The sequence below is a fragment of the Sminthopsis crassicaudata genome, chromosome 2, assembly GCF_048593235.1.
Source record: "Sminthopsis crassicaudata isolate SCR6 chromosome 2, ASM4859323v1, whole genome shotgun sequence".
Classification (NCBI taxonomy): Eukaryota; Metazoa; Chordata; class Mammalia; order Dasyuromorphia; family Dasyuridae; genus Sminthopsis; species Sminthopsis crassicaudata.
The window spans coordinates 651696094-651717404 of record NC_133618.1 but is presented as its reverse complement, the minus strand read 5'-3'; the positions used below and the strand labels follow the sequence as shown (position 1 = coordinate 651717404).

Here is a 21311-nt window from a genome sequence, read left to right as displayed (position 1 = left end):
TATGGTCCAGAGCATTTGGATTACAATCCAGAGCATTATAAATGATGGGAATTTTCTTTTTTCTTTTCTTTTTTTAGTATTATTAAAGCTTTTTATTTACAAAGCATATGCATGGGTAATTTTTCCAACATTGACCCTTGCCTAAACTTTTGTTCCAAATTTTCACCTCCTTCCCCCTCTCTCCTCCCCTAGCTGGCAGGTAGTCCAATACATGTTGAATATGTTGAAAGGCATGTTAGATCCAATATATGTTTACATATTTATACGGTTATCTTGTTGCACAAAGAAAATCAGATCAAGAAGGAAGGAAATGAAAAACTGAGAAAGAAAACACAATTCAACCAAATAACAACAGAAAGAGTGAGAATGCTATGTTGTGGTCCACACTCAGTTCCCACAGTCCTCTTGCTGGGTGTAGATGGCTCTCTTTATCCTGAACAATTGGAACAGGCCTAAATCATCTCATTGTTGAAGAGAGCCATGTCCATTAGAATTGTTCATTGCATAATTTTATTGCTGTGTTCAATGATCTCCTGGTTCTGCTCATTTCACTCAGCATCAGTTGATGTAAGTCTCTCCAGGCCTCTCTGTATTCCTCCTGCTGGTCATTTCTTACAGAGCAATAATATTCCACAACCTTCATATACCACAATTTACTCATCCATTCCCCAACTGATGGGCATCCACTCAGTTTCCAGTTTCTCACCAATACAAAGAGCGCTGTCACAGACAGTTTTGCACATGTAGGTCCCTTTCTCTCCTTTAAGATCTCTTTGGGATATAAGCCCAGTAGTAACACTGCTGGATCAAAGGGTATGCACAGTTTGACAGCCCTTTGGGCATAGTTCCAAATTGCTCTCCAGAATGGCTGGATCCCTTCACAAGTCCACCAACAATGTATCAACGGATGACGGGCATTTTCAGAGCATCCCAAGTTACATGATCTTAGGGTTGTCGGGCATTCTATTACCCTCTGTAATGCAGCAGTGTATTTGCTGAAGTGGGTCACTTCCCGTGGACCTGGATACACACTTGGGATGCTTACTAAGCAGCATTTCTAGGAGGCATGGAGACTCCTCATTGGTCTCCAGTGACTGGAGTAGGCATTTGCAGCAAAAATGATCAGCAGCTGATAAAGGATGGATTCTTGTGTTATGGGTACCACCCATTTCACAGAAAGTGTCTCAATCTGGAAGAGCAGAGGTTTCCATGAGCTCTGCTACAAAAGGAAAAACAAATCCTTACAGAGGCAATTTCTTTTCCCATACTCCGCCTCCTTAGAGTGGATCTGAGCAGAGGGCAGCACAAAGTCAGATCAAAAAGAAGGGAAAGGTTTTGAAAGCTAGGGATTAAGGGATGGGGGGAATGAAGTAGAACAGTGCTGGGAAAATGAAACTCAGGGGTGGGTGCAGAAATGAGATGACATGACTTCACATGTATAATTGATATCACATTTCTTGCCTTTGTCAATGGAGAGGGGAAGAGCAGGTGGGAGGAAGAGACTTTGGAACTCAAAGTTTAAAAATGTTAAAATAGATGATGCAATTTTCAAAAGACAGAAATAAGATGACAAACACCAAACATCTCTCTGCCAAAGTGCTTTGAGCTCCCTAAATAATAATAAAGTGACCATAGTGTTTATAGCACTTTAAGGAATATGAAGGCATTTACAAATATTTTCTTATTTTATCTTCATAATAAACCTTCCCCTTTTTACATAAGAAACTGAGGCAGCTAAAGATTAAGCAATTTGCCCATGATCATATAGTTAGTAAACAGACTGAATTTCAACTCAGGTCTTTCTGAGTCGAGACCCAGCAATCTATCTGCTGAACCAAATCAAAAGGAATATCAAGACATATTGGGATCTTCTTCAACTGATCTGTAGCTAGAGCCGGAGACCATCACTCCCAATTCCCTATGGCCCAATCCCAGGCAAGAGAGTCTGCACAAGCTCAGTAACTGCACAAGCTCAGTAAGGACAGCTTTGGGCTCTAGTGGCTTTAATTCCTTATCTTCAGGAGCTCCGGGACCCAAACACTCTGAGCATCCAGGGAAAGGGGCCTTTTGCAGTGCTGGATTTTTAGAAATAAGCCAGGAGCTGTGAGGTCACAGCTGAGCAGAGCTCGGAGCTGACAGTGATCTAAGACAGAGCCTTGACTGTCTCCCTTCCTTTTGGAATAATGAACAAAGGACCTCACAGAGGCCCGTGGACCATGACCCAGCTCAGAGCAGAGAGCAGGCTGGGAAGAGGTTCTGAAAGGTGACTGAGGCTAATTCTCCTAGTTAATTTTTGAGATTCTCCCATGATGTTAACTTCAAGACTCCTTCAAGAGAGTAACCTCAAAGGGATGTTCACTAGAACTTACCGAACCTCAGAGGGACAAACAGATGGGGATTGCGTGTGAGAGAGAACTCTTAAAATAAAACAGTGAAATGAATGTTAGATCACCTAGCCCAAACACATCATTTTATGGGTAAACTGAGGCTCATAAAAGTAAAATGCATCTTGGACATCCAGATTTTTGGGACCCCCAACTTGTGGAGCTGATCTTGATTCTCCACCCTCCCTGTTTTCTTATTTTTTCTTCTCCCTCCCACATGCAGGAAGTTCAGCCATAGAGGCTTCAGGGGCCTCTCTTCCTATTTATCTTGCTCCTTTCCAAAACCCCAGCCCACCTGGAAATGATTTCCTAGACAGGGTTTCTAAGGGGTCTCCATGGTGATGCTTTATACTGTGGTCTCCATGGCAACACGTTAGGTCTCCACGGAGACCCAAGTGATTTTTATTTTTTTTAGAGACCCTTAAATAAATAAATCACCCTCTGATATGTCCCACAGGCACTCGGCTTCTCTGGTCTGTATTCAGGAGGCTGGACTGATGCCCCTGGCCCTGCTCTCCCTTTGGGAAGAGAAAGACTGCATGATAATTTTAGTCTTGTCACCTCACTGCAGTGGTACTGAGACTTTGCTTTGGGCCACGTCAGAGTCGGGTCTTTCTTACTGTCCCAACTCCCATCCAGGAATCCTCTTCTGCCAATGCAGCTCAGCAGCTGTTTTGAAATCTTAGCCTTAGTTGCTTGGAAGTCTGATGGCTTTGTGAATCGCCCAATGTCATATTGTTGTTTGTCCTTCGTTCTCCAAGAGGACCATGACATCAGGGAGGGGATTCCATGACATGCAAGTGAATTGGATTTAAGGGAGGGGGGGTTGGGCAGAGGCACCTGCCCCACTGTCCCCTCCAGAACCATCTGAGTGCAAGACATACACCAGGACGACTGTAGATGGCCCTGGAGGATGGGAGACCTTGGCCTTTTTAAGCTAAGATCTTCAATAGTCTCATAGTGAGTGTGAGGAATACTGTGCAATGATTTGAACTCAAGTCTTCTTGGGTTCCTGACTCCAAGGAGGGTCCTCTAACCACCAAACCACTTTTCTTTTTATGAACGGGGGAAAGCGCAATTGGATATTGGGCAACAAAGAGAAAGTGGAAGAAATCCGGTGCGCTATAGTTCTGGATTCGAACCTCCCCGAAGACCTGGGTTCAAGCTGTCCTGCCTCTAACTTGGACAAACTCCCCCCATCCATGTGGGTCTCAAGCTTCTCTGTAAAATGTGACAGACAGGTCTCTGAGCTCCAACCTAATGTGCTTGTAGGTCATTGCCCTAATCCATGTGCAGACTTACAAGGATGAGGAGCTTGGGATGCCACATAATCCAACCCTCTCATTTATAGACAGGAAAACTGCAGCTCCAAAGGATGCCGTCTCTCCCACAAGGCTGCACAATGACTTAGGGATGGAGCTCGGACACGAAGCCAGATTTATAAATCCTAGGAAAGTGTTGCTCTTCCACTACTTTATTAAACACCAGAAAAGCTCTGTGAGGCCACGGGCACATGGATTGGCTATGAAAGCCCATATGGGAATATAGAGCCTTGGATGTCCTTTTTTAAATAGCATCCTCCGGGGGGCAAAATGGGCTTAGAGTGTCTGTCACCAGCCATTAACACCTAAAAGTCAAGGAACTTATCAAATCTGTTCTCTTTAGTGTCATGGTACTGAGAGGTGCACTGGATTAAAAACCATTCTCCTGGGACCCTGAGCACTGAGGACGCCTCTGCAGGGAGCTAGGCTGTAGTTTTAATTTTCTGCCTGTGGATTTTTAAAAACTAACCTTCCATTAAAAAGCTGCTCTCGCTAAAAAGCTTCATTCAGGAAGGAATATCAAATTTAATAATAATAAAAATAATGTCAGGCACTGTTAAGTATGTTAAAAATATCTCATTTGATCATCCCAACAGGCCTGGGAAGTAGGCCCTATTATCATTTCCATTTTACAGGAAACTGAGGCAGACAGATTAAAAGGTCACAAAGCTGGTCAATGTCTGAGCAGGACTAAACTGACTCCAGGCCTAGTACTCTATCCACTGTACCACCAGTTTGCCAAATTAGGAAGATAAGTCTGCAAAATCTCCAAACCCAACAAAAGCATTCTTAATCATTATAATTCTTAAAAAAAGAAAAGAAAAAAAAGACAAAGAAATCTGTAGATTTTCCAGGCCACTGGCTCCTTTCATTGGTGCAGATAATTCAGGAAATTTCAGAGACTGGTACCAGTAAGGGCATATTTTATCATCTAAATATCGTCAGTAATCTCTAGAACCATTTGCTAACCATGGTTAACTAAGGAGTCTACTTAGCCCTCCCCTCTGCACACACACAAACATACATCCAGAAGACATACAAAAGCACAGTTGGGCCCCACTAAAGATCCCCCCCCCCCAAGGGGAACGAGCAAGGTAAACAGCCTTCAGCTTGCCATTCAAGGCCCTCTGAAATCTTGCCTGACCATCATTAGTGGGCTTGGAATTCTACACCTCATGCTCCTTGTATATAAATAGGACACACCTATGAAAAGTCAGATGATATAGCAAATAAATATCTAAGATTCCCTGCCAGACTGAAGAGTTCACGTGCGGGAACCCCGTCTCCCACCTCCTGTATCTCTCTGAGTCAGGGCTGGACTCTTATCAAATGCTCTTGTAAATACTTCACTGTGTTTTATGGGATTTACTCTCTATCAGGCAACTCCAATAAAAGTTTGCTATGATACAGAATTTATCTTAAATAATAGAATTTGCGGGCACACACGGTGATGTTCCTTATTTCAGAATCTCGGTATTACTGTACTTTACACCCCTTGCCTCCTGTTGTAAAAGCCAGAGCAATATGGTTCCTATCAAGGAATGGGATGTGGCCAAGGCAGGACCTTATTTTTGCTTAGCTATGCATATTTGTTACAAAGATTGGGTTTCCTCTGTGGAGGTTGGAGGAGAAAAATCTATTTTTGTTAATTGGGGGGGAAAAAAGCTGTATAAAGGGCCATAATTGTTTTCCCCTCTGATTTTTAGTAGTATTAAAGAGCAAAATGGGAGGCACTCATAAATAACAATAATCTTTATGAAATGCCAAGTTCAATCAGAAATAAATCAATGGCAAGATGGAAACAAACCCTAAAATAGAAGCCTAGCACCATAATTTTAACTCTGACAATTTATATTCAAAGATCCTACACAATCCTTCCCCATTTCCAACCCCCTAGAGCTTAATAAAGCAGTAGAGCATAATTGAAAACAAATAACTACTTTTAATTCACTCGTACACAAAGATAGTGAAAGGGCAAAGGACTGAATAAAGAATTATTTCTTAAGGATAAATATACTTTAATGGATGAGATGGAATTTGAATGCATTTTTTCCCTTCAAATAATTCCAGAAATTTTAAACTTACCATTTGTCCTCCAGTTTGGAATATATGAAATATAATACACATATTTAATTTTGACCTAAGCTGCACAAAAGCAAATGTTCCAGTCAATTTCCACCATCGTCACATCTGGGAGAAAAAAAAAACAACCACCAAAAAACCTTTTCTGTCCAAAAAAAACAACGTATACTTAAAAGCTCTCCAGTAGCACATTGTAATGTGATCCACCTAATTTTGATTTTAGACTAGGTAATCGTAAAGTGTTGAGGATTTTTTTTTTTTGGGGGGGTTGTTTTTTGTTTGTTTTTATTTCTGACCAGTAGTTCAGGACAATTTTTGATACATTCAGATGATCTGCCTGCAATTTCTGGACCTGCATCTGTTAGTCTCAGAATTTTTGAACCTCACTTGACAGATGAGCAAAATTGAAAATTGGAGACATTAAGTGATTTTTCCTAAAGCCACACAACAAAGGGCCGTGTGGACCATGACATTTACCCGTTTTCAAACCAGGACTTTCTATTATTAAATCAGGGTGGGGCTTTGGGGCAAGAAGAGGGAGGAAGGCAGGGCTAGCAGCACTTTGGTAGTCAAGGCCCCTCAAGTTCCCGAATCCCCTGTCTTCTGAATGGACTGATTAGGAGCTACATGCCATTGTCCACACCTTCTAGTTTTGTGATTTCCTGAATTGAGAGTTCCGTATCATCATTGGTTTCCAGCACTGTCTAGACTGTATTCATTTATTACAGTGTAACTCTGAGCCCCGAGTACAAAATCTAAAATACCTGCCCTGTTTACACTGCAGTCACTTTACTGTTCACAATGAAACACGTCCCAGGAAATATCTGTTTCTACAGCCCAAACAGGAAAAGCAGGGACTGATTTTTCAGTGTTTATCATGTCCACCTTTTGCCACATCTATGACTGCCTGCAATACCCTGGCCTCAAAGGTGTCCCACCCCGGAGGGATAACAAGGATGGTTCTCTCTGAGGGTGGCACTTTTCCCCGCCATCAATAATTTTCATATCCCGTCACATTACTGGGAGCTCTGCATGTAATGCGGAATCTAGAAGCATTTCCTGCCCCTGTGGCTGACCCGGAGCATAGCCAGCAGGATCCGGAGCCTTACGGACTCACATGGAGCAACAGAACACTCCCCCCGCCCCTTTTAAGTTATAAGCCGCTGAGGTTCAACTGTGGCCATCTGTTACTTCCCCGAGAGCGGGGTTGCTCAATAAGCGCAGGAGACTCCCAACCTCAACTGGCTGATCTTGGAGTCAGATGAACACTTGGTTAACGTTGTCTTAATTCACTAGGACAGCCGAGCTGAAAGATAAAAGCGTGCACACCGGACTGCCTCCTTTCTGTTGCTCAGAAAGCTCACTGGCAGCTTTCACCCTGTTTTGTGATATAAATTTTAATGTGATCATTACATTGACAAGAAGTCATTTCAACTCGTGCCAAGAATTTACGTTGGAAAGAACTAGCTGGGAATGTTCAATTTTAAAATAACTGACGAGAGTTCCAAGATGCCGGTGCGCTCGCTTACTCCCTGTGACTGCACGCAGCCTCCACGAGCAGCAGTTCCCTCCCTTGGAAAACAAGGCCGGACCAGAGGATCTCGAACATCCCTTTCTTCCACCTCTTAAATCTAATTGTCCAATTGCTACTAAGCCACCTTGCCACCTCCCACAACTCCCCCACACAAAAGACTCAAGTCTGGGAGCGCTTCCTAGATTTTCCCTCTACCCTTCTATCCATTCGCCCTCTGAGTCTTGAACTCCTCACTTAACGTCTAAATGAGCGAACAGGACAGTCCAAACCAGCTCCTTCCAGACGGTCTCGGCCCCTTCTCCCTCACCTGGGGGAGGACTCCCTGCTCACCCAGCCTTGGACGGTGCCTTCGAGGATGGGGCCGAGACCCAGTCACGGGGAAGGCCCCGAGCCTTGGGGCACATTTCTGGGGCGAGGGATACAGCCCTTCAGGGATGAACAAAGGAGGGGCCCTGCGTGGAAGGTTCTAGGGAGGAGGGGCTGGGCTGCCGCTGTCTCCATTTTTCATTTCTTCTCCTTGGCTCTTTGCCAGTCTTAATGAGCAAATTCTGTACAAAGAACACATTGTCTCCTGGAGTAAAATCCAGTCTCCTCTCTTGATGGCAGGCTACTTACCCTTCTTTCATATATTGCACAAAACCCCCTCAAAAGCCTTGAAAACCCACTAGCAATTATGCCGTTATTGTGCAGCGATCTAAGCAGATGATTAAGAACGGGTTTCCTGGGGTACCCTGCTGCTTCGCTGGTACAAAGGCCTGATGTGTACTTCTTGTAACAGTACATTTACCCAGGCCCCCAGCCCTCCACGAGGGGCCGGACGCTGCCAAGTGTGGCGGGTCAGCACCGCGTCCCTCCCCTCTCGGGGCGGCCCCCTGACCTCTCAGAGACAAGATCGGTTCTCTCACAAAGCATCCCAGGATTCAGAGCCAGGAGACCTTACACATCCAGCCTGAGGAACGATGGGATTCCCTCACAATCGGGAGCTGAAGTCAGAGCCCGGCTCCAAAGCTCCTGGCTTCCATTCTGTAGACCTGCGGGCCTATGCCCACCCACCCGCTGCTGCTTTTGGGGCTCACATTGGTCAGTGCTGCAGCCCCGTCTTCTAACACAGGTTGGGCAATGCTCGCAGAATTGACAGCCACAGCCGGCTGCCCGGGGATGCTGGGAGTTAGGCGGTGTGTCCTTGGTCCCAGCATTACGTGCCCCAGGTCATTCTGACAGCAAAGCGGCCCTGTCCCCACCAAAGCACGAGCATGTATGCATACATACATATACATACACGCACGAGCCTAGAGCCTATCTCCATGGCAAGAAACACATGCATGCACACATTTTACTGTTTAAACATTTAATTCACTGTCGAATACTTAATTGGCAAGCTTGGTGAAGCTAGCCGTTTTCATACCAAGAAGTGGAAGTTTCTTTTATAAGAAAACCAACCCACCAGCGTCTCCTCTCTGAGTTTTCCTCCGCCCCCATCAGCTGCAGGCCCTTCCTTTCCAGGAGTTTGTCTTGGATCAATGGCTTCCTTTTGCCTTCTTAGAGCTCAGAGAGCAGGGAAGCCAGCGATGGCCCTGCTCGGCCCTGGGCCCTGCCTTCTGCCCCTGCTTCACAAGGGGCCCCAATAGAGAGGCTGGATCCTGGAATCCTGGAAACTTTGCTTGGATTATAAAGGGGCAGCACACTCCAAGGAGAACATGAACGCTGCCTCTTAAACTGCCTTGTGGTCGGGGTGGGGCAGATAAGAGAAGGGGGAGAGTGGTCCAGGTTCGGTCGGGATGGCAAGCAGTTCCCAAGAAGGACTACAGGCTTCCACGGGAATTTTCCCAGTGCTACTTCAATGCTGGTTTTGTAGTTCCTTGTGCTCAAAACCAAACAAAAAACATTAAACTTTCTAAACCAAATAAATAAATAACAGTAATCACTTTTACCCAAGCACATCACATCAGGAGATCCCTGCATCCAAAGACAAACAAAAGGCAGGAGCTAGGTCCTTCTGGCAGGGAAGATGCTTGGAACCACCCGAGGGGCTGAGGACTAGAGAGCACTAGAGCAGGGGTGTGTCCAGCAGGAGTCCTCCCACAAGATGGACACACTTTATGGCAAGCATCTGCTAGGATCGGGCTGGGAGGGAGCTTGGTGTTGAGGTGTCCCAAATAGGGTGTTCTTCAGCCCCCCAGATGATCTCCCCAAATCCAGGGTGAGGCAGGTGCTGCTCCTTGGGACGCACATCCTGAGAATGCTGGCGTCGGGAGGCTCTGCTCGGCTCTGGGGGGGACAATACTGTTAACACAGCAACAGCCCCCCCGAGTCTCCTCCTTTCCAGACAGGCTGGCAAAGAAAGGGAGCTCAAGATTAGGACTGTCTCTGCTCCATTTTCTGACGTGTGCTATGTGACAAGGGGAATGTGAAATTCATTTGTATCGAAGATGAGGGGCCTTTTGGGAGGGTTCGGGTCCCTGTCGGCTTTATGTAGCAGCTTGAAGAGCCCGGTTCCAATGTTCATTGGGATTCCCATGATAATGCACTCAGAAACACCTGGAACAAGCAAGGGGAGAGGTTAGAAAAGCTTTTAGAGGTACATTTTCAATAATGATCTGACCCCTTGTGTTTTAGGTCATTCCCTAAAAGGCATGTGTAGGTAAAACAAGCTGTTTTTAAAATCAGGATCCTAGTTACAAGACGATGTCAGATTTGGTCAGAAACCACCCCCTCCAGCCCTTCCATGTCAGTGACCAGCTCAAGGTGACCTGTACGCCACCGATAGAGATGAGACCAGAATGCACATCTCTTGTTCTTGGTTAGGGCTCTCAGAAATGAAACGGGAGCCTGGACCAGTTTCTTGTGGGGCCTTGTGAGCAGTCACTGAGATGTTTTAATGGAGCTGAAGGCCAAGAAATATTTCTTCCCTCCCCACTTATAAACAAGCCCCTTGGAGGGGCTCCAGTTTTGCTCCTGCTCTCACTTCAAGATGTGCTTGAGCTCAAATGACCGTGGGTGCCTTTGGGGTCAGTCTGGTTCTGCCCCATAGACTTGGCTATTTGCTGGCAGTTGAGAAAGACCAGAAAGTTCTGCTCTTCCATCTGTGTCCAGATTAGGTGGCACCTTGAGAGGCTGCCAGGCCAATGGCAATCAGCAGGGCTCCTGCTTTTGAGATCACTGAATTCAGACTGCAAAAATATCTGATAAATGCTATCAGGAGACAAAGTACTTGTAGTACATTTCTGTTTTAACCAGGACCCTTTGATGGAAAGAAACACTCAGGGCTCTTGAAGCATATGGACCTGACCCATTGGGCCCTGCTCCTTAGTTACTAAGAGCCCAACACCTCAGGACAAGCCCGACGGGCACTTTCCTAATTAAAGCTGGGCAGAGAAACAGGCTCTGGTACCTGCTGGGCAGGTGACCCTGAATCTAAACTGCAAATTACAAAGCAGATGCTGACACAAGTGATGAGAGGGGGGAATCTTCCTTCACCAAAGAAAGGACAAGCCTGGTCCACAAAACAGTAAAGAGTTGGCTTGTGCGTTATCATAGCTAATATGCAATCCTCTACCTGGGGAAAATGTTTGGCCATTCTGTCTGTTCTGCCATTTTAAAATTCTGACCCTGCTTGTTATGTGGCTGTTTTGTTGACAGCAATAACACTTAGATAAGCAGCTGTTACAGAGGAGGGAATATAATATTATTCTGACTTCATGATCTTTGGTGTCCTTAAAAATCAATCCAGAAGAGACTTAAACCAACTGATGCTGAGTGAAATGAGCAGAACCAGAAGATCACTATACACTTCAACAACAATACTGTATGAGGATGTATTCTGATGGAAGTGGAAATCTTCAACATAAAGAAGATCCAACTCACTTCCAGTTGATCAATGATGGACAGAAATAACTACACCCAGAGAAGGAACACTGGGAAGTGAATGTAAATTGTTAGCACTACTGTCTATCTACCCAGGTTGCATGTACCTTCGGATTCTAATGTTTATTGTGCAACAAGAAAATGATATTCACACACATGTATTGTACCTAGACTATATTGTAACACATGTAAAATGTATGGTATTGCCTGTCGTCGGGGGGAGGGAATAGAGGGAGGGGGGGTAATTTGGAAAAATGAATACAAGGGATAATATTATAAAATATATATATATATATATATATATATATATATATATATATATATATATATATATATATAATAAAAAAAAAAAAAAATCAATCCAGAGAAACCTCGCAGGCAGATGGCAAGGGGTTCCTTTTGGTCTCTCCCCCAAACCAATGAATCTGGTCACACTGTTAGTCCAGTGCAACGCTCTGAGTTCTCATTTTACATTTCTCTAAGTCTACTGCCCGATTTCTTCTGTCTGGCCTCAGTTCCGCTGAAGCACAGACTCCAACAACTTTCCAATAAATAAGTCATTTTTCCTGGCCCTTGTTGTTCGGTTGTGGATGACTCTTTGTGACCCTGTGGAACACAGCATGTCATGCTGCCCATGGGGTTTTCTTGGCAAAGATGCTGGAGTGGTTTGTCATTTTTTTCTCCAGTGGATTAAAGTAACCAGAACTTAAGAGACTTAGCCAGGATCACCCAGCCAGTCCGTGCCTGAGGCCCTATCTGGAGTCGGCTTCCTCGCTGCAGGCCGAGCGCTCTAACCACTGCACACCCAGTCGCTCCCTTTGCCAACTTCACTTATGTTCAAAGACAAAAGGATAGAGATGGGAAACCAATCAGGCTTTGGGGCCCAATGTCAAGGTCTGAGGCTCTGGTCTTCTAACAGTTTCTTCCCTGGGTTTATGAGGTGACTGACAAGTCCCAGCTGATGCGGAGAATATCAGAAAAGAGAGCTCCTCATGGCGCTTCTAAAACACCTACCACACACTGAATCCTTCTGCCCAAAGTAGGCTGCATCAAAGAGATGGTCAGCAGTCTTTTCAAAGGAAGCCAGCATCAGCACACTTTCCTTCATCTTGGCCAGGCCAAACCTAGTGATGCCCAGAACTTCCCCCTACAGGACAGGAGATGGAATCAGAGCCGCAGGATTTTCACTCCACACCCCACCACCATGTGCGCCCCCTTTATGCCCTTGCCCCACATATATCTCCCCACCTACACACTCCCACATAACGCCCCCACCCCCCTCCACAAACCATCTCTTCACTACTTGCTCCAATACAACAAAAAACAGCAATGGTCAGTCAGGAGAAACTTGGAAACAAATTTACAGCCTCAACCTAAGATGTCTTTCTTTTACTTGATGTCAGTGTAAAGTTTCTAATTTGTGCAGAAAAGTTCCTTAATGACAGAGCAATGGCTGGGAACGTCCATTCACCAAACATGGCCAAGTTCTGCCCACAGGCAGCATCACCAAGTTTTCAAGGCAGAATCTTCTGCAAAGACCGTGTTAAAGAGCAGGCCCCCAGGCCATGGGCACCATTCATCAACACAGCGGGGTCCAGTAACCCAGCATCTTTTAAACCAACTGGGCTCACTACAAGCACATGATACACAAAAGGTCTTGGCTACAGGAGGCTCAGGATACAAAGAGAAAAACCATCTTATTTCCATCCTCAAGATTATAACAGACTACCAGAAATACACATGCTGTTTCCTCCCAGTTCCACAATTCATTCTTCCTCTGGAGCTTAAGCTATGTTCTCACATCAAAGAAACATAACTCGAGATGTGCTAATGGAGGTGACCTTTGGTTTCCAGGTGGAGGTGATATCGCAATCTCAATGCTCCACAGGGCGATACGTGAACCCCCACCCCCACCCCAGGCCTTTGTCCAGAGGAGAAGACAGCTGGCCAAAAGGACTTCTTACAAACCTTGTACGTCATGAGATCCGAAAGCAGCATGACGTGTCTCCTGTCGATGCTCATGCCGTGGTTGACCATGGTGTACTGGATCTCATTAATGATAGTTGACCGTGCAGCTTCAATACCCAGGGTTTTCTCTACCTAAGGAGGTCAAAGAGGGAAAGCTGTGAGCCCTTTTCTGTACACTGACTGTACTTCTGAACAGAAGCTTAGTGATCGCCTAGTTTAATTGTTATTTCAGAGCATGTTTCACCTCTGCCAGCTCAGGGAAGAAGAAGCTCCTACCGAATCATTCCTCGTGATGGAAAATCACACCCTCAATAATCGTGTGTGTTGCATTTGTACCCAGCACTGCCGAAGCAGAGGCTGCCTTTCTGTCGTTTCTGCTTCTCTTGGGCTTGGTTCATCTTTCTGAGACCCGGCAGAATTCTAACACCTCCTCCAGGTGACAGCCTTTCAAATACTTGAAGATGCCTTCTAATGCCTCCAACCAAATCTGTCTTATGTCCTACGACTAGTCTTAATTAATAGGTCTTCAAGTGACTAATCTTCTCGTTCCCCACGTCACTGTTTCCCAAGAACAAATTCTAGCTTGTCATCGTCCCCTCCTAAACTCCAGATCTAAATCCTAAAATTCTATGTGGCAACCAGACCTCAAGTGGTCTGGCTAACTTGTGGCCCAATTTAAAAATAACCACTTTGGCTTTGACTGATGACCTCATTGCAGTAACTAAGAATAACCAGTGCAGACAGCGCAGACCCTAGCACGTGGAAGGCTGCAGGATGACGCAGACGGGAGCAATGATGAGGATGGGATATGAGCCGCTGGAGGCAGCATCTGCATGGAAAAGCTCACAGAAACTGCCAAGTACCAAAGGTGCACAGATGGCTAGACTAAGAAGCCTGAGATGAAGGCCCTTGAGCTTCTGTGAAGAGCATGTGCAGGAGCCCCTCTGATGGAGGGTGGGGGCAGCAGAAGGGAAACCTCAGGAGCCGCACATACCTCATACGTGTTATTGGAAGTTGTCTTGGTGCCTTGGACACCATGAGTCGCCATGACGGCCCTGAGATTGTCACCTTCCACCAGGAGCTTGTACTTCTCCTTTCCACTCTGTTCATCAATATGAATCACGGCTCTGGCCACCTCGGGGATGCCTTGTACCACCACCTGCAGGCAGACAGAAGAGGGGGCCGAGATGCCTTTCAGGCTGCCAGCTCTAGAACGTGTCTGGCAGAGACCCCCACGGGGCAAGGGAAGGGCTTGTGCAGGACCCCACCTTGGGCAGATCTTCCTTCAGGAACTGCAGCACGTAGTACATTGAACTCTTGCTGTTCTCTCTTGGGGTGACACAGAGCACGGCCTCCCCGTGAACAGCCACATCTCCGGGCTTCACTCGCAGCTTGGATGTACAAATGGAGTAACGCACGGTTTCGGCGTTCACCTATGACACAAGACAGAACTGAATAGCACTAGGGCCTAACAGCAGCCTTCACACCAAGGGAGGCAAATGGGCTCTATTCCCTCAGCTCAACTGTCCCGTAACAGCCTATGAAATTATCACTGCAAATTGCTAATTACTTAAAATATAAGCCCGAGAAATCCCCCCACCCCATTTGACCCAAGAGATTAACCTCTTCCTTTTCACATGCCTTGGAGTTGCTAAGAATCACACTGTCAAAATGACATTTATTTCCTTTCCCTCCTCTGTCTGATAAAAGAACAAGGCAAGAAAAAAGAAAAACAAAGAAGCAAAGAGCCTGGATAATTCAGAAAGTAGATAACTGGCTCCTATTAATGTTTAACAATATTAATTAAAAATCTGCTACCTAATGGGATATAGCTGATAGAAGGATGCTGTCCCAAAGCAAGAAGTTTTGAAGGGTTTAGGTCCCACCTCTGACCTGTCACCTCAGACCCCCCTCTTTGGGAAGCAGAAACAAGAGGATTTCTTTTTTGGTGCTGAAATCCAGGTCTAGCATCCCTCCTTACTCCTGGCAAGATTCTATGTCATATGATAAGAACAGAAAAACAAAAATAAGATTGTCTTTGGCCTCAAGAACCTTACATTCTCTGGGCAAATTATCTATGCAAGTAAGTGACGACCCAGGATAATTAAGGAGGGAGACAGCATTAATGGGGGGAGGTGGCAACTGAGCTGAGCCCCGAAGAGAGACGGGGTTTTGGGGCCCAGAGCTCAGAGGCAGCAGAGAGCTAGCAGTACAGTGAGACTGGAGCGCAGACTTGGTGAAGGAGCAAAAGAAGAAATGGGGCTGCAGAATGCCTTCCGTGTCGAGGTAAGGAGCTGGTGTTCACTCTGCAGGCAGTGAAGCCTGCTCAGTTTCTGAGTAGGGGAGTCACAGGATGAGCCTGGGTCTGAACAAGAAATGGCAAAGCCTGGATCGACAGCAGTTCTGAGCCTGCTGCACTGGCCAAGGCCCCGAGCTAAGGTTGTGGCTGTCTAAGTGACGAGAAGGACGTGGACGGACATGGGAGATGCTAGACAGGCAGAGGAGACACTACTTGGCAGCTGACTGAGGGGGAACAAGCAAGGGAAAGCACAGAAGGAGCGCTGTAAGGCTGTAGGCCCGGCTGCCGGGGAGAATGGAGTGCTCTGAGAGACACGTGCGGGAGGTGCCCCAATTGTCTGGCCTCCAGGCCACTTGAACTCTGGCTGAGGAGGATCCTAGCCGTTTCCTACTCTTCCTGGGGCCTCTAGGACAAACTGTCTACTCCTGTTAGGCCTGGTCCCAATCTCACTCCCAGCCTCACTGCCCTTCCCTGTCCGGCCTAGTGGCCCTTCTCCCTGCTCCTCACACCGGCATTTGTCTCCTGCTGTGTCCTCTACTCAGAATGGACTAATTCCTCACCTCTGCCCCTCAGAATGCTTCTCTTCCTTTCAGAGGGAGCTCAAGGCCCCCCCTTTGTCCTCAACTCCCCATCGGCAAGCGTCCTTCCTCCCTCACTTAGACTTGTATTCAATCTCTATATACTTAGAGCTGTCCTTAATGTCTCTCCTGTTAGGACGTAAAATTCTCCAAGAACAGACACGATCTTTGTCTCTGCATCAGCACAATGGCTGGTATAATTATTAATAAAGGCTTGTGGATGGATTTCAGATGACTTGAGTCTAGATGGCTATGGGACATATAGCCTGAGACACTGACCCAGCAGTGGTGTACGGGTGGAATTCTGGGGAGAGGGTCAGAGCAGGAGTCACCTGCAGACATCACACTTGAATCCAAGGGAGAAGACAAGGAGCCAGAGCCACACCCACCCATAGGGAAGGACACGGACAGATGCTGATTCAATGGAGAAGGGAGAGACGAATTCAGAAAGAGAATGTGCAGGGAGGGAGGCCACAGAGGGGCAGCAGCGCAGTCACGGGAGGAGCTATTGGGAGACTGCAAGTAGTTCTGGCCATGCGAGGAGCAGCAAGTCCAACCTGAAGAGAAAAGGGCAGGCGGAAAGGACGGGGCTTCCTTTCTAGTGTTTTCATCGAAGAAGACACTGTCAGAGGGAAGGTGAAGATTTAAGGCCGGGGGAGAGCTGGAGGTCTGAGAACAGGAGGGGGAAGCTCAGCAGTCACAGAGGGGGCAGGGGGAGAAGAGGCAGGAAAAGACACAGATGGGTCTTGTGGAGGCGAGGGATTCCAAGAAGTAAAGCGAGAGAGTAAGGGAGGCGCTGGGAGGGTCAGAAGGGAAGAGGGGTGGGGTGGCTGCTGAGGAGGGGAGACAGAGCTGACCAATGAAAAGGAAACACTTGCCACATGGTAGCAAGAACTCATTTGAGATCAGATGATACGAACTTGCAATGTCAGCAGAGTGACATGATTTCTTCCACTGGGTTCTGACAAACAGGGTGTGAAGAATGATAAAACTGACAAAATGTTCAAGAAAGAACAGCTAGAAGAACATAGTTGATTTGGAAAACTCTGTGAAGTCAAAATAGTGAGAAAAGGAAAGCAGCTTAAGCAGAGCAGAAATGAAAATGGGAGAACAGTTTTGATGGAGAAACTGAGGTTGTAGCAAGGAGGAAGGAATGAGGCAGGAGACAGTAAAGGATAGACTGTTTTAATAATTGTTTTTCAAAGTAAACACTTTCCCACAAAATTTAATATCGTTGAAGAAAAAAATGTTGTTCATAGTTCTGAGGGCAGATTTGAATTCAGGTCCTCCTGACTTCAGGTGCTGCTCTATCCACTGCACCATCTGGTTGCCCCTCAAGTGTTCTCAAACAGAATGGCAAAGTGGCCTGGGAACGAAGCTGTGTGGCCTTAGGGAGTCACAAGCTCTGAGCTGCCTCACTGTAAACTTCACTTTGTGTCAGAGCAGGTGACCTTGAAGCTTCTTTTAGCCCTGACTCAATGAGATGAACGACAGAGGGAAGAACTGGGGTAGAGCAACTTAGTGCTGAAGGCAGGATGCGGCCACGACCCTCCTGTGGTGAACAAGTTAAGTTGAAGGGGGGGGGGGGGTCCTGCAGGGAAACCAGCACCTACATTCATGGCCTAAGAACTGAGGCAGGGGCTGAGCCTGGTAAAAAGACTCTGAAGCACAAAATGGATTCCTTGAGAAAGGAGGGAGAGTGACCCAGGGGCCAATGGATCAAAACAAGGACGACTCGGGAGCAGATGGTAGAGAGAGATGGAAGAGGGCGGCTGCAAGGAGACACAGGCCTGAATTCTCCAGGCAGAGAGAAGTCTCTGATAACTTCTCCTCCATCTATTTTCAGAATATGAGAATGGGAAGATATAAAATGCATTTCATTACAAGACAAGGAGTCTAACTTGCAGAGAATGTCCCATTATAGAACCTGACTTCTGACTTACTCAGAGCAAATTCGTTCTTATTCTGATTTATCATGACCAGGCTTGAAGTTAAAGGATGTTGTTACACTAAGAAAATTAAAAACTCACAATTGCATGACGCGTGGCCGGCCTTCTAAGTTTTACCAGCCCTATTCTGCAGATAAGAAAGCTAAGGCTGACTTGCCCTGGGACATGTGACTGCAGCATGTGAGGAAGGGAAGAGGGAGCACACAGCGGTGTGAGGGGGTTCTCGCCCCGGGCCTTGTCCAGGGCCTCCGGGTACAAGTGCTCACACACTGGCCTCTCCAGACTGGCGCTCTCCCCCCAGCGGGGGGCGCTCTCCCACTCCCCTTCACCCACCTCCCTCTGGGCTCAGCGAGCCTCCCTGCTGTGCGCTCGGGCCCCTCCTCAGCCTCGCTCCCCCAGTGCTGGTGCTCTCTCCCCTGACCAGTTCCTGTACTTTCTGGAGCCCAGGCTGAGATCAGAACCTGCTGAGGCCTGTCCTGGCCTTTGCCCCAGAAGCCCGTCCCATCCTGGGCAGGGGCTCCGTGAGCACTTACTTCTAGTCTCAGAAGTCTGATCCGTTCCAATGAGAGCTTGACGAGAATGAAACAATCATCCGGGAGAAAGACCTCTTCAATGTACTCCGAAATCTGCAGCACCAAGAGCCCAGCGTCAGCACTGCCCCGACAGGCCGCCCGTGAGCCGGCCCTGGGCTGCTGGGGCAGCACGGAGGGCACAGGCCCGGACGAGCGCCCTCGCGGCACGGGCTCCGGGCCCGGCACCCCCACCACGGGGAACTTCTTACCTCTCCCAAGAGAGTTTTCTCAATCCGACCTTTCACGAGGCGGGCGTAGTCGGCGTCATCGTCCTTGTCCAGCTGGGCCGTGATGATGGGGGTGCTGGAGAAGGGCAGAACGAGATCGTTGGAGTAAGAAAGCCTGGCTCCGCTTTCCCTTCCTCAGCCTCTGGAGATCCCTCGCTAAGGACAAGTGAAGAGACAAGAGCTCCCCCTCCCGGCCCGGGCAGGTCTCCATCAGGAGCAGCATGGGGCTGGCGGAGAAGATGCACGGGGAGATGTGTCGGAGATCCTGTCCCTCCTCTCGGGTGCCCGCTGGCCCCGGAGAACCCCTGCCCCTTACACGGACCCGCAGACACTGCTCCCTTTTCACCAAGTGGGATTAGGTGAGCAAAATGAAGTCTCCCTCTGGAACAGGGATCCTTTAAGGAGCACTCCTTGGGTGGCTACCATGCTTTGTTCTGTTCTGACGCCACTGGTGACTGGCAATTGATAACAGGATCACAAGTCTAAAGGGCCTTAGGGACAGTGGGGTGCAATCTGTTCATTTTTACAGATGAAATGACTGAGGCCCAGGGTCACACAGCCGGTGAGCATTCGAGGAGCCATGAGTAGCCAGTCCCACTCCCAGACCAAGAAAGTGAGGGTGGCAGCCTGGACTCTGCTGGGCATAGGCCTAAGACGGATCCTGGGAGGTGCCCGCCAGGCCCCAGGAGGGAGGCCATCTCCAGGGCAGACAAGCCTTCCCAGGGCCCAGTAGTTTCCTGACAGCCAGGAAGTGCTGACCCCTCCAGAAGCGTCACAGATTCACATTCCCCTGGTTTCTATGGACACTGGGGATGAGGGCACATGGATTCATACTCTTTAGCTGAATGAGCTAAAGTGTGGGTGAAGAAGAGAAACATGCACGGCACCTGATGGCTTTGGAGGCATTGATGATTTCTTTGATGCGGGGCACGCCCAGAGTGATGTTCATGGAGGCCACCCCTGCGAAGTGGAAGGTCTTCAGCGTCATCTGTGTGCCAGGCTCGCCAATGCTCTGAGCACAGAGCGCGCCCACCGCAGAGCCGGGCTCCATCTGTGCCCTGGGAAAAGGCAGAATGCTGTTCAGGCAAAGGCAGCTCCAAGGCCCCCAGGAGAGCCTGCCGGCCTCAGACACAAGAGGGAGGCAGCAAGGAGACAGCAGAGGGCCTGGAATAACAGGGGAATGATACCTTTCTATGCTAGAACTAAAACTAAAATGGAAACTCATCATCACAGGGCAAGTGAAAGGCAATGGGCCGTGAGCTCTGTGGGAAGAGCCTCCGTGGCTGACAAGTCCTTTGGAGAAAGCTGTTGGTGAACAGAGAATGAATCAACACCGCTCTGTCCTCTTAGGGTGGAAAAGAACCCCAAACCCCCCAGAGTGGGGCACTTCTCTATCTTCCTCCCTACCTATTCTAGGGAATGGCTGAAAAAATGGTGGTAATGGAATTAAAGGAAATTATGAAATATTCTTATGCCATAAAAAAACAAACAAACCAACAAACCAACAAAAACAGATAGACACAAAGAATTCTTCCCCCCACCCCAAGCTGGGGTTAGGTGACTTGCCCAGGGTCACACAGCTAGGAAGTGTTAAGTGTTTGAGATCAGATTTGAACTGGGGTCCTCCTGAATTCAAGGCTGGTGCTCGATCCACTAGCTGCCCCTGACACAAAGAATTCTTAAAAAAAGGAAGCCAGAAATTCAGAGTTGGAGGCTGAGAGGGACAGCCAGAAGGCCCCCTCTGCCAGGCTGCGGCGTATGGGGAAGGAGAGCAGAGACCAGGAGTTGTGCTGGTAGAAGGAAGTGAGAGGTGTGTGTATGTTTTATCCTAGGAAAGAGGAGTCAAGGGCTACCACCTTTAAGTCCTTGCAAAAGCTCTCCCATGGAGGATTCAAACCACTTGTTCTTTGAAGTAGGAGGGTCCAGCTGCACAGAAGTGGGGAGTTGCCTTGAAGAGAGGAGTCTACCCTTTAAGCAAGGGCTCCATAAATTTAATGTGTTGCTACCAGCCACCTCTGAATTGCCAAAGATGGGGTAATATCTCAGACCTCCCCCTTGCCACTATCTCTGCGGCTCTGGACACTGCTGACCACCCCTCATCCTCCATGGCTTCTCAGGACGTTCTTCCCTTTGTTTCCCTCCTACCTTTGGCTGAATCACCATCTAGGATGTCAAGCTCAGCTAAAAGCTAATGCATGTTTATCTTGCTGGATTCTCAGCTTAAATACAAGGCTGGACTAAACAGCCTCCAAGGTAGAGTTTTTTTTCCAACTCAGACCATATGGGTCATCAAGCATTGGCAACAAAAGTTTTCAATGGACATTAAGATGCCTCTAAATTTATTCTTTCCAATCTCATGACAGCCCCATCTTCCTACCTCATGTACTTGTCCCTACAGGTCTCAAGAAACTTTTCTATTTGGGTTGGAGTGATGCGATCCAACTGGTACAATACTCGTGGCTGAAAAAATACAAATTGAAAGGAGATTTTGAAATAGGTACAACCCATTTAAAAAATGATATGCTGAACTAT

The 21311-nt window shown here is 47.5% G+C and overlaps 1 protein-coding gene across 1 annotated transcript in view; it reads right to left on the bottom strand.

The window, feature by feature from the left end:
- Positions 1-8653: 8653 nt before the first annotated feature.
- Positions 8654-21311, bottom strand: part of POLR3A (RNA polymerase III subunit A) — a 40236-nt gene continuing 27578 nt past the window's right edge. Inside the window, exons 23-31 of the mRNA XM_074296738.1 lie at positions 21157-21239; positions 19667-19837; positions 18762-18855; positions 18514-18606; positions 14423-14587; positions 14149-14313; positions 13155-13286; positions 12201-12333; positions 8654-9860 (exon numbers count right to left, since the gene is read on the bottom strand). Of these exons, the coding sequence (XP_074152839.1) occupies positions 9712-9860; positions 12201-12333; positions 13155-13286; positions 14149-14313; positions 14423-14587; positions 18514-18606; positions 18762-18855; positions 19667-19837; positions 21157-21239 (1185 nt within the window). The 3' untranslated portion in view covers positions 8654-9711. The remainder of the gene's footprint in view (positions 9861-12200; positions 12334-13154; positions 13287-14148; positions 14314-14422; positions 14588-18513; positions 18607-18761; positions 18856-19666; positions 19838-21156; positions 21240-21311) is intronic.